Raw genomic sequence first — 10,680 nt, 5'->3', positions numbered from 1 at the left:
TAAAATAAAAGCACGTATTATGTTATTAACGAATTATAATTCAAATGACATAATTTTTTTATACTTACCTAGAAATTACATGTTCAAGTCTCACTCATAATTAAAAAAAAAAAAAGGAGCACGAATTATGTACCAAATTGAGCTGTTTAATCTTTGAGAAATCAAATTCCCTTATGCATGACATTTCCGGACATTTTTTAGCATTAATCTATTTTTTATAAATCTTTTCTTTGCTTCCTGTGTGGCTGTCATTCGATTTATCAAGTGGATATTCTAAAGTAATTTTAAAATGTTTATGCTTAGCTTAGAAATATATATATATATATATATATATATTGGTGATGGGGTCTAGCCACGAAGAACTTAGGGTTGTTATGTGCAGTGCAATTGCAGGTTCTCTTGTTATGCCTTGGATGAGAGACCGGTTTCCCTCCCCTGGCTTCGTGCTGGCTAACTTTGATAGGAGGTCTGCTCGTGTGTTCCTTTCTCTGGGTACATGCTGGACCGTGACCTCGTCGAACTTTTGGCTCAAGCTTTTGACCATTTCCAAGTACTTCTGCAACAAGGGGTCCTTGGCTTGGTAGCTGCCGTTTACTTGGGAAGTGACGACTTGGGAATCGCTGCATACTTCCAGCCTTTTTGCGCCGACCTCTGTTGCTAGGGTCAAGCCTCCTATGAGGGCTTCGTATTCTGCTTGGTTGTTCGAGATGGGAAACTCGAATCTGACCGACTGTTCGTATACGACCCCGTTTGGACTTTCTAGGATGATCCCGGCTCCTCCGAAGGTCTGGTTGGAGGCTCCGTCCACATGGAGCTTCCACCGTGTACCCGTGTCTTCGCCTGGGTCTCCTGCTACTTCAACCAAAAAATCCGCCATGGCCTGCGCCTTGATGGCTTGCCGGGGCTCGTACCGTATGTCATATTGAGAGAGCTCGATGGACCAAGTCATCATTCTTCCCGCCAGGTCGGGTTTTTGGAGAACTTGCCGGTTCTCCTTGTCTCTGGATTACCCCTAGAAGGTTGATGGGGTGCTTAGCCTTCGCGATCCGCGTTGTGAATTGGGCCAGGAACGCACGACTGATGTCTGAAAAACTGTAGATGGAACCTTGCGGGAGGCCGTTAAACCACCTGATCGCTGGCCCTGCTAATGTCACCGGGAAGGCGTGGCATCTCACTTCGTCTCCTACTCCTTCTAGATTCATCCTGGCCTCAAAGGCCGTGAGGTGTTCTAGAGGATCTTGAGTTCCGTCGTACCTCATGTCCGTTGGCTTGTCGAAGTGTTTCGGCAGCCGGACCTCGAGGATAGATCGGTGGAACGGGGTGACGCCCATTATGACAGGTTGTCGTGTTCTTCCGTCTTCGCGACCTCTTGTCGCTCGATGGGTCGTTCTGCCGCGGGAGTAGATGATCGTGTCATTTCGTCTCCTCCTTACGGGTGACTCCTCCCGCGAGCTCTCCGCTTCCGTCCTGGATGCAGATACGCGCCGCGGGCGGCTTCGGTGAGAGTCTTCCTCCTCTTCCCCGGGAGAGGGGGTATAGCTTGGATCGGTGAACTGTCCATCTCGTTCCCGATCGGCCAGCTGTCGTTCTAGGTTCTGGACTCTGTGGCGTAGCTCCTGCATTATTACGGCGCTATCGCCGCCCGTTCTCCCGAACGGTCGTGTTCTCGTGCGTTGTTGGGGGGATCTCCGACCTCCCCCTTGCGAGGCGACGGAGGCCGCCCCTTCCGCTCGAGCTCGGTCGCCGAGTCCTAACGCGACTTCCATTTAGGCAGTCCCCACAGACGGCGCCAATGTTCGGTGGTCGGATTCCGGACAAGTCGGGTGTGCAAGTGAAGAGGTGGATAGGTGAGGATGTTCAAACCTTGGTCGCGTTGATTGTGGAGGTGCCGAGCTGTCGAGCACTTGTGCTGGTGAATAGACGAGGGGGGGTGCCACCTGCAAGGACACTCCGACGCTTAAGTCAGCAATGTGCAGGCGAGCAGAATGAAGGGTTGAAAAGATGTGACGTACCTCGGGGGAAGAGCCAATCTTCCCCTTATATACATGTCAGTCGTGGGCCCCCTTATGGGACAGGCCCATATTTCCAAGGACGCTGTCCTGCAGCCGTGTGTGAGCTGTACAGGACGCGTGTCCGGGTCGATTGGAGGGCGCGTGTCCGGGTCGGGTACCGCTCGGGTCGGGTCGGCCCAAAGCTGATTCTGAGCTGGGCCGTAACAATATATATATATATATATATACTTGATTGCTGTCTACCCAGTGCGCGTCTGAATTAGTCGTGAAACATCTTCCTCAAATTTTAAAAGGTCAATCATTTGTCAATTGAAAATAATGTTAAGATGTTTTATTTCAAAAGAATGAAAAAAAATCCATATAATAAGTTTATCAAAATGAGTAATTTCTTTTCAATAAATTACTAAAACTGATATAAAATAATTTGTTTATATTACAATCGATTATATAATATGTGATTTTCATTTGAAAAAAAATCATCACAAGAATATACATTTCCATTTTTGTATATATATATATATATATAGCAAAATTCTATGGTAACATTAGTTTTAGGAGTTAAGGAATTAAGGGTGATATAAATTTAACCTACAAATAAAATATTGATACATAGTAAAAAAAAAATTTAAGACTAAAATAATTCTTTCTTTTTTATAATTTTTTATGATTATTTTTATCAAAATAATTTTTTATAATTATAAAAAATAATTTTTAAAAATAACACTAAAATAATTTTTTTAATTATATTTATAATTATTATTATTTTATTTTAAAAAAATAATTTTTTATAATTATTTTTACTAAAATAATTTTTTAAATTTTTTTATTTTTTAAATTTTTTATTATTATTTTTAATAATTTTTCAAAATAACACCAAAATTATTTTTTTAATTACTTTTATTTTTAAAAATAATTATTTTTATTATTATTTTTACCAAAATAATTTTTTTATAATTATTTTTATAATTTAAAAAATTAACACTAAAATGATATTTTCTCTCATAATTTTTTATGATTTTTTTAAACTAACACCAAAAGGAGAACATCATTGTGTTGTTAGTTTTTCGAAATTACAAAAAAAATAAGTATAAAAATTTTGGTAAAAATAATAATAAAAATAATAATAAAAAATTATTTTAATAAAAATAATTATAATTTTCTTTAAATAATAATTATAAATGTAATTAAAAAATTATTTTAGTGTTATTTTTTTAAATTATTTTTTATAATTATAAAAAATTATTTTCATAAAAATAATCATAAAAAATTATAAAAAAAAAGAAAATTATTTTGGTCTTAGATTTAATTTTTAACTATATATCAATATTTTATTTATAAATTAAACTTATATTATTTTTAATCATCAAAATTAATGCCACTATAAAACTTTCTATCTATATATTTTGCATAATATAATTTAGATTTCACTTTCAACACTAAAATAAAAAATACAACAATGTTAGATAATTAAATCATTTCGAAAAATAAATTTATGTTAGTTTAATATTTTAAGAATTGATAACCATTAACCAAAGATTTAGTTTAAAAAAAATTATAAAAATGAGAATATATAGTTAAGGGGTTGGGTCCATGCTGTGCATGCAAAGTGATGATGAAACCAAAACCATCATCATTCTCTTCTTCTACTTCTTCTTCTTCTCTTCTTATCAGAACCAAGCCTCGTTTCTCTCCCTACCTCTTCATTACCCTTTTAGCCTTCATTCTCTTCGCTTCCATCCTCTATGGCCATGATTCCTTCTTCATCTTCCAACAACTACTACACAACAAACACAACACACTCTTATCCACACCCACCGAGTTCACCGAGTTGACTCATCCCCCGCTACCAGAACAACAAGGTTCCTCTTCTTATCTTTTCCTCTTTTCTAGGGTTTTATACTTGTACAGTACTCTCATTTCTCAGCTGAATTTGGTGTTGTTTGTTAAGATTTATCGTATTCCTCCGAGAGGCGCACGGAGGAGAAGGTGGCGGCGGTTGCGGTGGGTGAAACGGAGGAAGGGTGTGACGTTTTCAGTGGAAGATGGGTTCGGGACGAGTTGACTCGGCCGCTCTACCAGGAATCGGACTGTCCGTACATACAGCCTCAGCTAACGTGTCAAGAACACGGCCGTCCCGAGATGGAGTACCAGCGGTGGCGCTGGCAGCCTCACGGTTGCGATCTTCCCACGTAAGAGCTATTCTCAATTTTTCACTCAATATATTTTAAAAAATCTTTGATTCGGAATGAGTTATTAAAAGATTATTAGAATCAAATTAATACCTGTCATTTTACTAAATAAATGTAAAAAAAAAAGCATTTTAATTGAAAGACCATAATTCCATTATTCTTCTCCTTTGTTTGTTTGTTTTATCTGTTATGTTGTGTTTGTGTTTATATATTTATTCATTTTAAATTTCTGAAGAAAAGGTTGAGTTGTCGGTGGTTCGGGTTAGTTTGTGACTAAGAGGTCACGTGTCAAGTAAGGTGGTGGGATACAATGAATCATGAATAGTAACAGTAGTAGTAGTAATGGGAGTTATAATTCATTAGAAAAAGATGTATTAGAATTGAATGATTGGCACCACCACCTCAGCCATTCTGTTCTGTACAATAAGTGTGGAGCAATCATGGCTAAATTGGACACTTGGGTTTTTTTCTTGGTGTTTAGTTGGAGTTGGGGCGTTTTTGTTTCTCTATTTTAGTATTTTTCAATCGGTGGGACCTTAACAATCACGGACATTGTAATGCACATGTCTCGAGTTGTTGAGTTGTTTGGACTAATTTGATCTTGATGCATGTTTTTTCTCATAATTGATGTTGGTAGGTTAGATAATTTATATTAGGATAAAGTGTATTAATTATTTCTAAAGTTTGCTAAAAGTTTTAAAAATAGTTATAAGTTTTATTTTATTTTAATTTTGTTCCAAAATTTTTTTATTTGTATCAGTGTATATCTCTGATCACTAAATTTTCAAAAGCTTTAGGGCTAATGCACCAATAATACTTGACAATTAAGAACTAGTTTCTTGTATTGAAGGTTGTTTATGTGAAATTATTGATGAATTAGTCCTAAATTTTTTGAAAAACTAGTTGTCAGTATATTTGATATAAATTGAAAATTTTTAAAATAAAATTAAAATAAAATAAAACTTAAAAATATTTTTAAAATTTTTGACAAATTTCAGAGATAAAAAATATACTTTATCCTTTATCTTATACTTTTGGGTACATATATTTCTCAAATAATATGTAATGCAAGATCTTTAATTTGTGGACTGAAGAATTAGGATGATAGATATTCTATAGTTATGAGTATGATGTTAATTATATAGTACCTTCTTGGAATGACTATTTTAGGGTAAGTCTATCCCAATTTTAAACAAGGACAATCATATACTGTCTAAGCATTTGTAAGGATAAATGCATCTATCATTGTTTGTTTATTATTAATAATTTGTACCTCATTATCGAGTTTTGCATAAAAGAACTAAATGATTAAAAAATTTACAAATACTAAGAGCAAAATATATCTTGAATTCATAATATTTTTTTTAATTAAGAACGAGAATCAAAGTTTATTCTAAATTTATAAAAAGCGGTTGATCTTTTCGATATCATGTTTAAGAATCTCATCGATGAGCACAATCGCTTTATCAAAAACAATTAAACAAATGCACATGGCCAGAGACAAAAAGGTACATAGAGGAGGAGAAAACAGTACATGAATGAAAAGTAATGGCTCTCGTGCATTTTCTAGTAAGAATGTAACAAAAATAATGAGAAAACAGAAGTGTTATTTATACAAGTTTAATTTAAATCTTCATAGATATTACCAATATCGCCATATTAGTATGACTAAAACATTTTAGAATTACAAAATTATTTTTGACTTTTCTTTTTATTCTTGAATATATTTTTGTACTAAGCCAAACATATGACAAACCTCTTCACCAATGCTACAACAGATTCAATGCAAGTTTGATGCTGGAAACGCTTCGTGGGAAGAGGATGCTGTTTGTTGGAGACTCCCTTAATAGAGGCCAATATGTCTCTTTGGTATGCCTTCTCCATAGTCTCATTCCAGAAGGTGCAAAATCCATGGAAACCTTTGATTCACTCACTGTATTCACAGCCAAGGTATGTATATATGCACCTCTCACTTAGCTTGTGCACTAAACCATATTTCACATCACAGTTCTCTTTTTTATGTTCATTTTGGTTTATTTAATTAGGAATACAATGCTACAATTGAGTTCTATTGGGCACCTTTTCTTCTTGAATCAAACTCCGATAACGCATTCATCCATAGGGTATCTGATAGGATCGTCAGAAAGGGTTCAATCAACAAGCATGGCCGTTTCTGGAAAGGTGCTGACATTGTTGTATTCAACACCTATCTTTGGTGGATAACTGGTTCCAAGATGAAAATCTTGTAAGTTCCTCCACTCTATTTCTATCTGATTAAAGAAGTTAGTCGTATGCACTTTATATCAGTATTACGTAATCATCCAATTCTAGGTTGTGTTTGAATTTTGTTTCTGAGAACAAAATACATAAGACAAGAACAGAGAGAGAGAGAGACAGAGATGATAACTTTTTTTTTTGCTTCCCAATTAAGAAGTACTGAAAATACATGAATTTTTTGCTTTTGCGGAAAAAAGTGTCCTCTACAACCAAATAAGTTTTGTGTTCATTCTCTTCATATTCTGTGTCAAAGACAATACCCAAATACAACCTTGTTTTGAAACATTGAAACATTAATAAAAATGGTTAACCTAACTATATGCTATTTCATAAATCATACAAATATTTAATTGGGTAAGTGTTAGTCCTTTTCTACACTAAAAGCTAAACTGTTAAGGTGTTTAGAAACCGCACCTGGAACACAAACATGGAGACAGACAAAAATTTCTATCCTTAGAAATTCTTGTTTCAAGACTGATAAGTTTTGTTGTCTCAATTATCAAACGTTTCTTACTATGAACCTAACACTTATCTTAAAGGACAATACCATTGCAGACATATGCAAAGCACTAACTAATATGTACTCAAAATTTCAGGCTTGGATCCTTTAATGATGAAGCAAAAGAGATTGTTGAGCTGTCAACAGAGGAGGCTTATAGAATGGCTATGAAAAGCATGGTTAAATGGGTGAAGCAGAACATGGACCCAAACAGGACAAGAGTGTTTTTCACCAGCATGTCACCTTCTCATGCAAAGTGAGTACATCTCCGATCCCACACATTAAATATGGAAGATGATTGCTGACCAGAAATTTTGTCCGAGTCCTATTTACTCAAATTATGTGGCAACATGTGTGATGAAAACCCTTTTTTAAGAAAAACAAGTTTTTGCTTCTTAGTGTTTCTCTAAATTAGAAATGTATGAGGGTTGGGAGTTGGGTACTGGATTTGGTTATGTCATAAGGTCTTTGTCCAATCCCATGGTTGGAGTAGTGGGCTAGATTCTTGTTTGGAGGGGAGTGCAAGGTGGTACGCAATAACGAGTGCAACACCCTTATTCAGTAAGGAGCGTTTAAAGATGAATCCAGAATCTGTTATCCGTACTAAGCTTCCAACCACATTAATGTTGTGGATTAGACGGTGAAATCCAGCTCGAACCCTTGTTGGACCATGTTAGTTGAGTTTGACTTGGGCACTTGGGCCTCTTTATTCTGCCACTTGGGTGGTGTTCGAGTTGGGTCTCTTTATTAGGCAGCTAAGTTCCAAGCCGTGTTGTAACAAAAGTGATGATTATTTGATTAAAAGTTTAGTATAATTTTAACCCCGAAAAAGAAAGTAAAATACAAAAGCTAAAAAACAAACATCATTTAGTACGATGAATCATAAACATAAATTTAGGAATTATGGGACTCATAATTGAATTACATGTATATATGGTGGCAGGAGCATAGAATGGGGAGGTGAAGCAGGAGGTAACTGCTACAATGAAACTACACCAATTGATGATCCCACATATTGGGGCTCTGACTCTTACAAAAGCATAATGCAAGTAATTGGAGAAGTCTTCAGAAAATCCAATGTTCCCATAACATTTCTCAACATCACACAGTTGTCCAATTACCGCAAAGATGCACATACTTCAATCTACAAGAAACAATGGAACCCTTTAACACCTCAGCAACTAGCTAACCCTTCTAGCTATGCTGATTGCACACATTGGTGTTTGCCTGGACTACAAGATACTTGGAATGAGCTTCTTTATGCAAAGTTGTTTTATCCTTGAAATTTTTGCATCGTGTATAGTCAATATATTCATTTTGTTCTTTTATTTGTTTCTGTCATTTTTGGTACGAATTTGGTTGATTTAGACACTAATTTAAAGATGTATTAAAGTGTGACAGTAATAGCATAAGACAACAGAGAAAGTACTATTCATCTATTGTGGTCCACAATTATGTGGCTTCAGAAGAAATTTTGTAAATGAGAGGGTCAATTATTTTGTTGGGATTTTCATTTGTTAGAAAGTGATACATATTTGAGATGGTCAAAGGGAGAGGTTCATGTATAAATAACATTCAGCATTAAAGGAGGAGAGAAGTGTATATGAGATGAGAAGATTGAATTCTGTTGTGAAATTACGATAAAGAAATAGAGGTAGAAATTTATAATAAATAAAGAGTAAAAGAACTTCGTTATTAATTCTTAAATATGTGTCATTCAACATAATTTAACAAGTTTTCAATAATATTACATTTACTATATTCACTCAAGGAGCCAAATGATTTCTTCATGCATGTAGTTAACTAGTTATGTTTTGTATCTTCACTCTTTTTATGAAGGATGGAGCTTGGAGCTTGGAGCTTGGTATTTATAACAGTTAAAAGTCAAACAAAAATGTTTGATAACTAAAAAAATTAATTAAAAATAATTAAAATTTGTCTTATTTAATATTTATTAATTTTAGAATAAAGCAAGTTTGAGTTTTTTTTTAATTATCTCTTTAGCATTACCTAAAGCTAAAATACCAAGCCTACTAATTACACCATTAGTGAATAATGTTTCATTACCATGTAAGAGTGCTTCATCAATAAGAATTAATGCTCCATTATTGCTCTAATATCAACGAATGGTAGGGCATTACTAATTTTCGCAATACTTCTTCTTGGATATCCATTAGAGATATATCGTGTTAAAAATTTTGTCTAGAAAAATTTGTTTCGATAAAAAATTGATTAAGAAATAAATAGTATAATGTCATTTGTAATGAGAACTATCTTGTTAAACGACCTTGTCAAAAAAAAAAAAAAAACTTAATAGGATAAAATCCTAGTCAATAAAAAACGAAAAAGTTTGGAATCATAGCTTAGGAAACAAAAAGCAGGAAAAACATTCTTTTTTTACACTAGTTAATATAATTAATCACATTTAGCTTTCACCCTCTCACGCCTCTTTTGATTCTTGAATTGATTTTAATGGTTACATTTAATATTGAAATATTTTTTATTGCATTAAAAATAGATATTGATAGTATATAATGTATTATTACTCTATAAGCATTGCCTTCAATTTTTTCCATATTTATAATTGTTTAATCCGTATTGATTCTAATATGATAAGTTAAAAATTTCATTTAAAAACTTTTTTGTATTTTTTTTATAATTTCATTTTCTGTTTTTTATTTTATAACAATCGATATATAAAAATATGAGTTGTATAATAAAATTTGTGAAAATATTTTTAATTTAACTTCTATAATTTTACATAAATAATATTCATAATTTTATATTCTAAACTTTCATTTTTTTATACATATAATATTCATAATTAACAAATTTTTATTATTAATATTATCTAATTTTAAGATATGTATTTTCAAATTATTTCACATGTGCGTTAATAGATCATGATTTTAAATTATTTTAATATTTTTTAGTTGATATTCATATGTACGTTTATTTATTGATTTTAATTTGGTTAGTTAATAATTATATTTAATAATGTATTTCATAATTTTTTTCTATATTTCATTTAACATTTTTATTTTATAATATATGTATATGAGTTGTATAATAGAGGTTATTAAAATATTTCTAAGAATAAAACTCTACATTCAAGCAAAATATTTAACCAAGTTTAACCAAATTGTTATAATCGCTTTTCAAATCATACGCCTTCTCCTTCTCCGTTTCCTTCTCCTTCATTTCCTTCTCATTCTCCTCCTCTTCTTTTTTCTCTTCTTCTTACTAACATCTGAGTTATTTTTTCTTCTCTTTTTTATTTTTCTCTTTTTTTTTTTCTTTTAATTATCGTTGTTGCCACCACTATCACTACCTTTTCCTCCTCTTTCTTTTTTTTTTATTTAATTTCTTCTTTTCATTGGTTTTCTTCTCCTCCTTCTCCATCATCATCATCATCATTATATCGACATCGTCATCATTGTTATTGTCATCATCATGCATATTCTTTATCGTTATCGTCATTATTATTATCGTTATTGTTGAATTTTTGTCATATTAATGATATTGTTTGATCCAAATTAATTTTGATGTATTTTTGTTCATGATTCAATCTTGTTTGTATGCTTGTTTGCGAACTGAGTTTGCGTGTCGTAATCATAAGTAATTTTGGTGTAAAAACTAAGATATTTATGTGTATTTGTTAAGAAATTTCAGTATATTTTTATTCTGACAAGTTCTGGATAAT

General features: G+C 33.1%; 1 protein-coding gene across 1 annotated transcript; it reads left to right on the top strand.

Moving 5' to 3' along the window:
* The first annotated feature begins 3,604 nt into the window (after nucleotides 1-3,604).
* LOC130955526 (protein trichome birefringence-like 33) lies at nucleotides 3,605-8,626 on the top strand. Its single transcript, XM_057882403.1, has 6 exons — nucleotides 3,605-3,871; nucleotides 3,961-4,201; nucleotides 5,980-6,151; nucleotides 6,247-6,446; nucleotides 7,075-7,233; nucleotides 7,921-8,626. The coding sequence occupies exons 1-6, from the start codon at nucleotides 3,622-3,624 to the stop codon at nucleotides 8,258-8,260; spliced, it is 1,362 nt and encodes a 453-aa protein (XP_057738386.1). The 5' UTR covers nucleotides 3,605-3,621; the 3' UTR covers nucleotides 8,261-8,626.
* The last annotated feature ends 2,054 nt before the right edge of the window (nucleotides 8,627-10,680 follow it).

Source organism: Arachis stenosperma, chromosome 10 (genome assembly GCF_014773155.1).
Source record: "Arachis stenosperma cultivar V10309 chromosome 10, arast.V10309.gnm1.PFL2, whole genome shotgun sequence".
Taxonomy (NCBI): Eukaryota; Viridiplantae; Streptophyta; class Magnoliopsida; order Fabales; family Fabaceae; genus Arachis; species Arachis stenosperma.
The sequence above is the reverse complement of the archived record's forward strand: the minus strand, read 5'-3'. Positions and strand labels throughout refer to the sequence as shown.

What these genes read in the sequence shown, in the direction of transcription:
- LOC130955526 (XM_057882403.1), top strand. Translation starts at nt 3,622, where the DNA reads ATGATGAAACCAAAACCATCATCATTCTCTTCTTCTACTTCTTCTTCT. An exon ending in CCCGCTACCAGAACAACAAG is followed by an intron (nt 3,872 to 3,960) that starts GTTCCTCTTCTT and finishes TTGTTTGTTAAG; the next exon opens with ATTTATCGTATTCCTCCGAG. An exon ending in GGTTCCAAGATGAAAATCTT is followed by an intron (nt 6,447 to 7,074) that starts GTAAGTTCCTCC and finishes TCAAAATTTCAG; the next exon opens with GCTTGGATCCTTTAATGATG.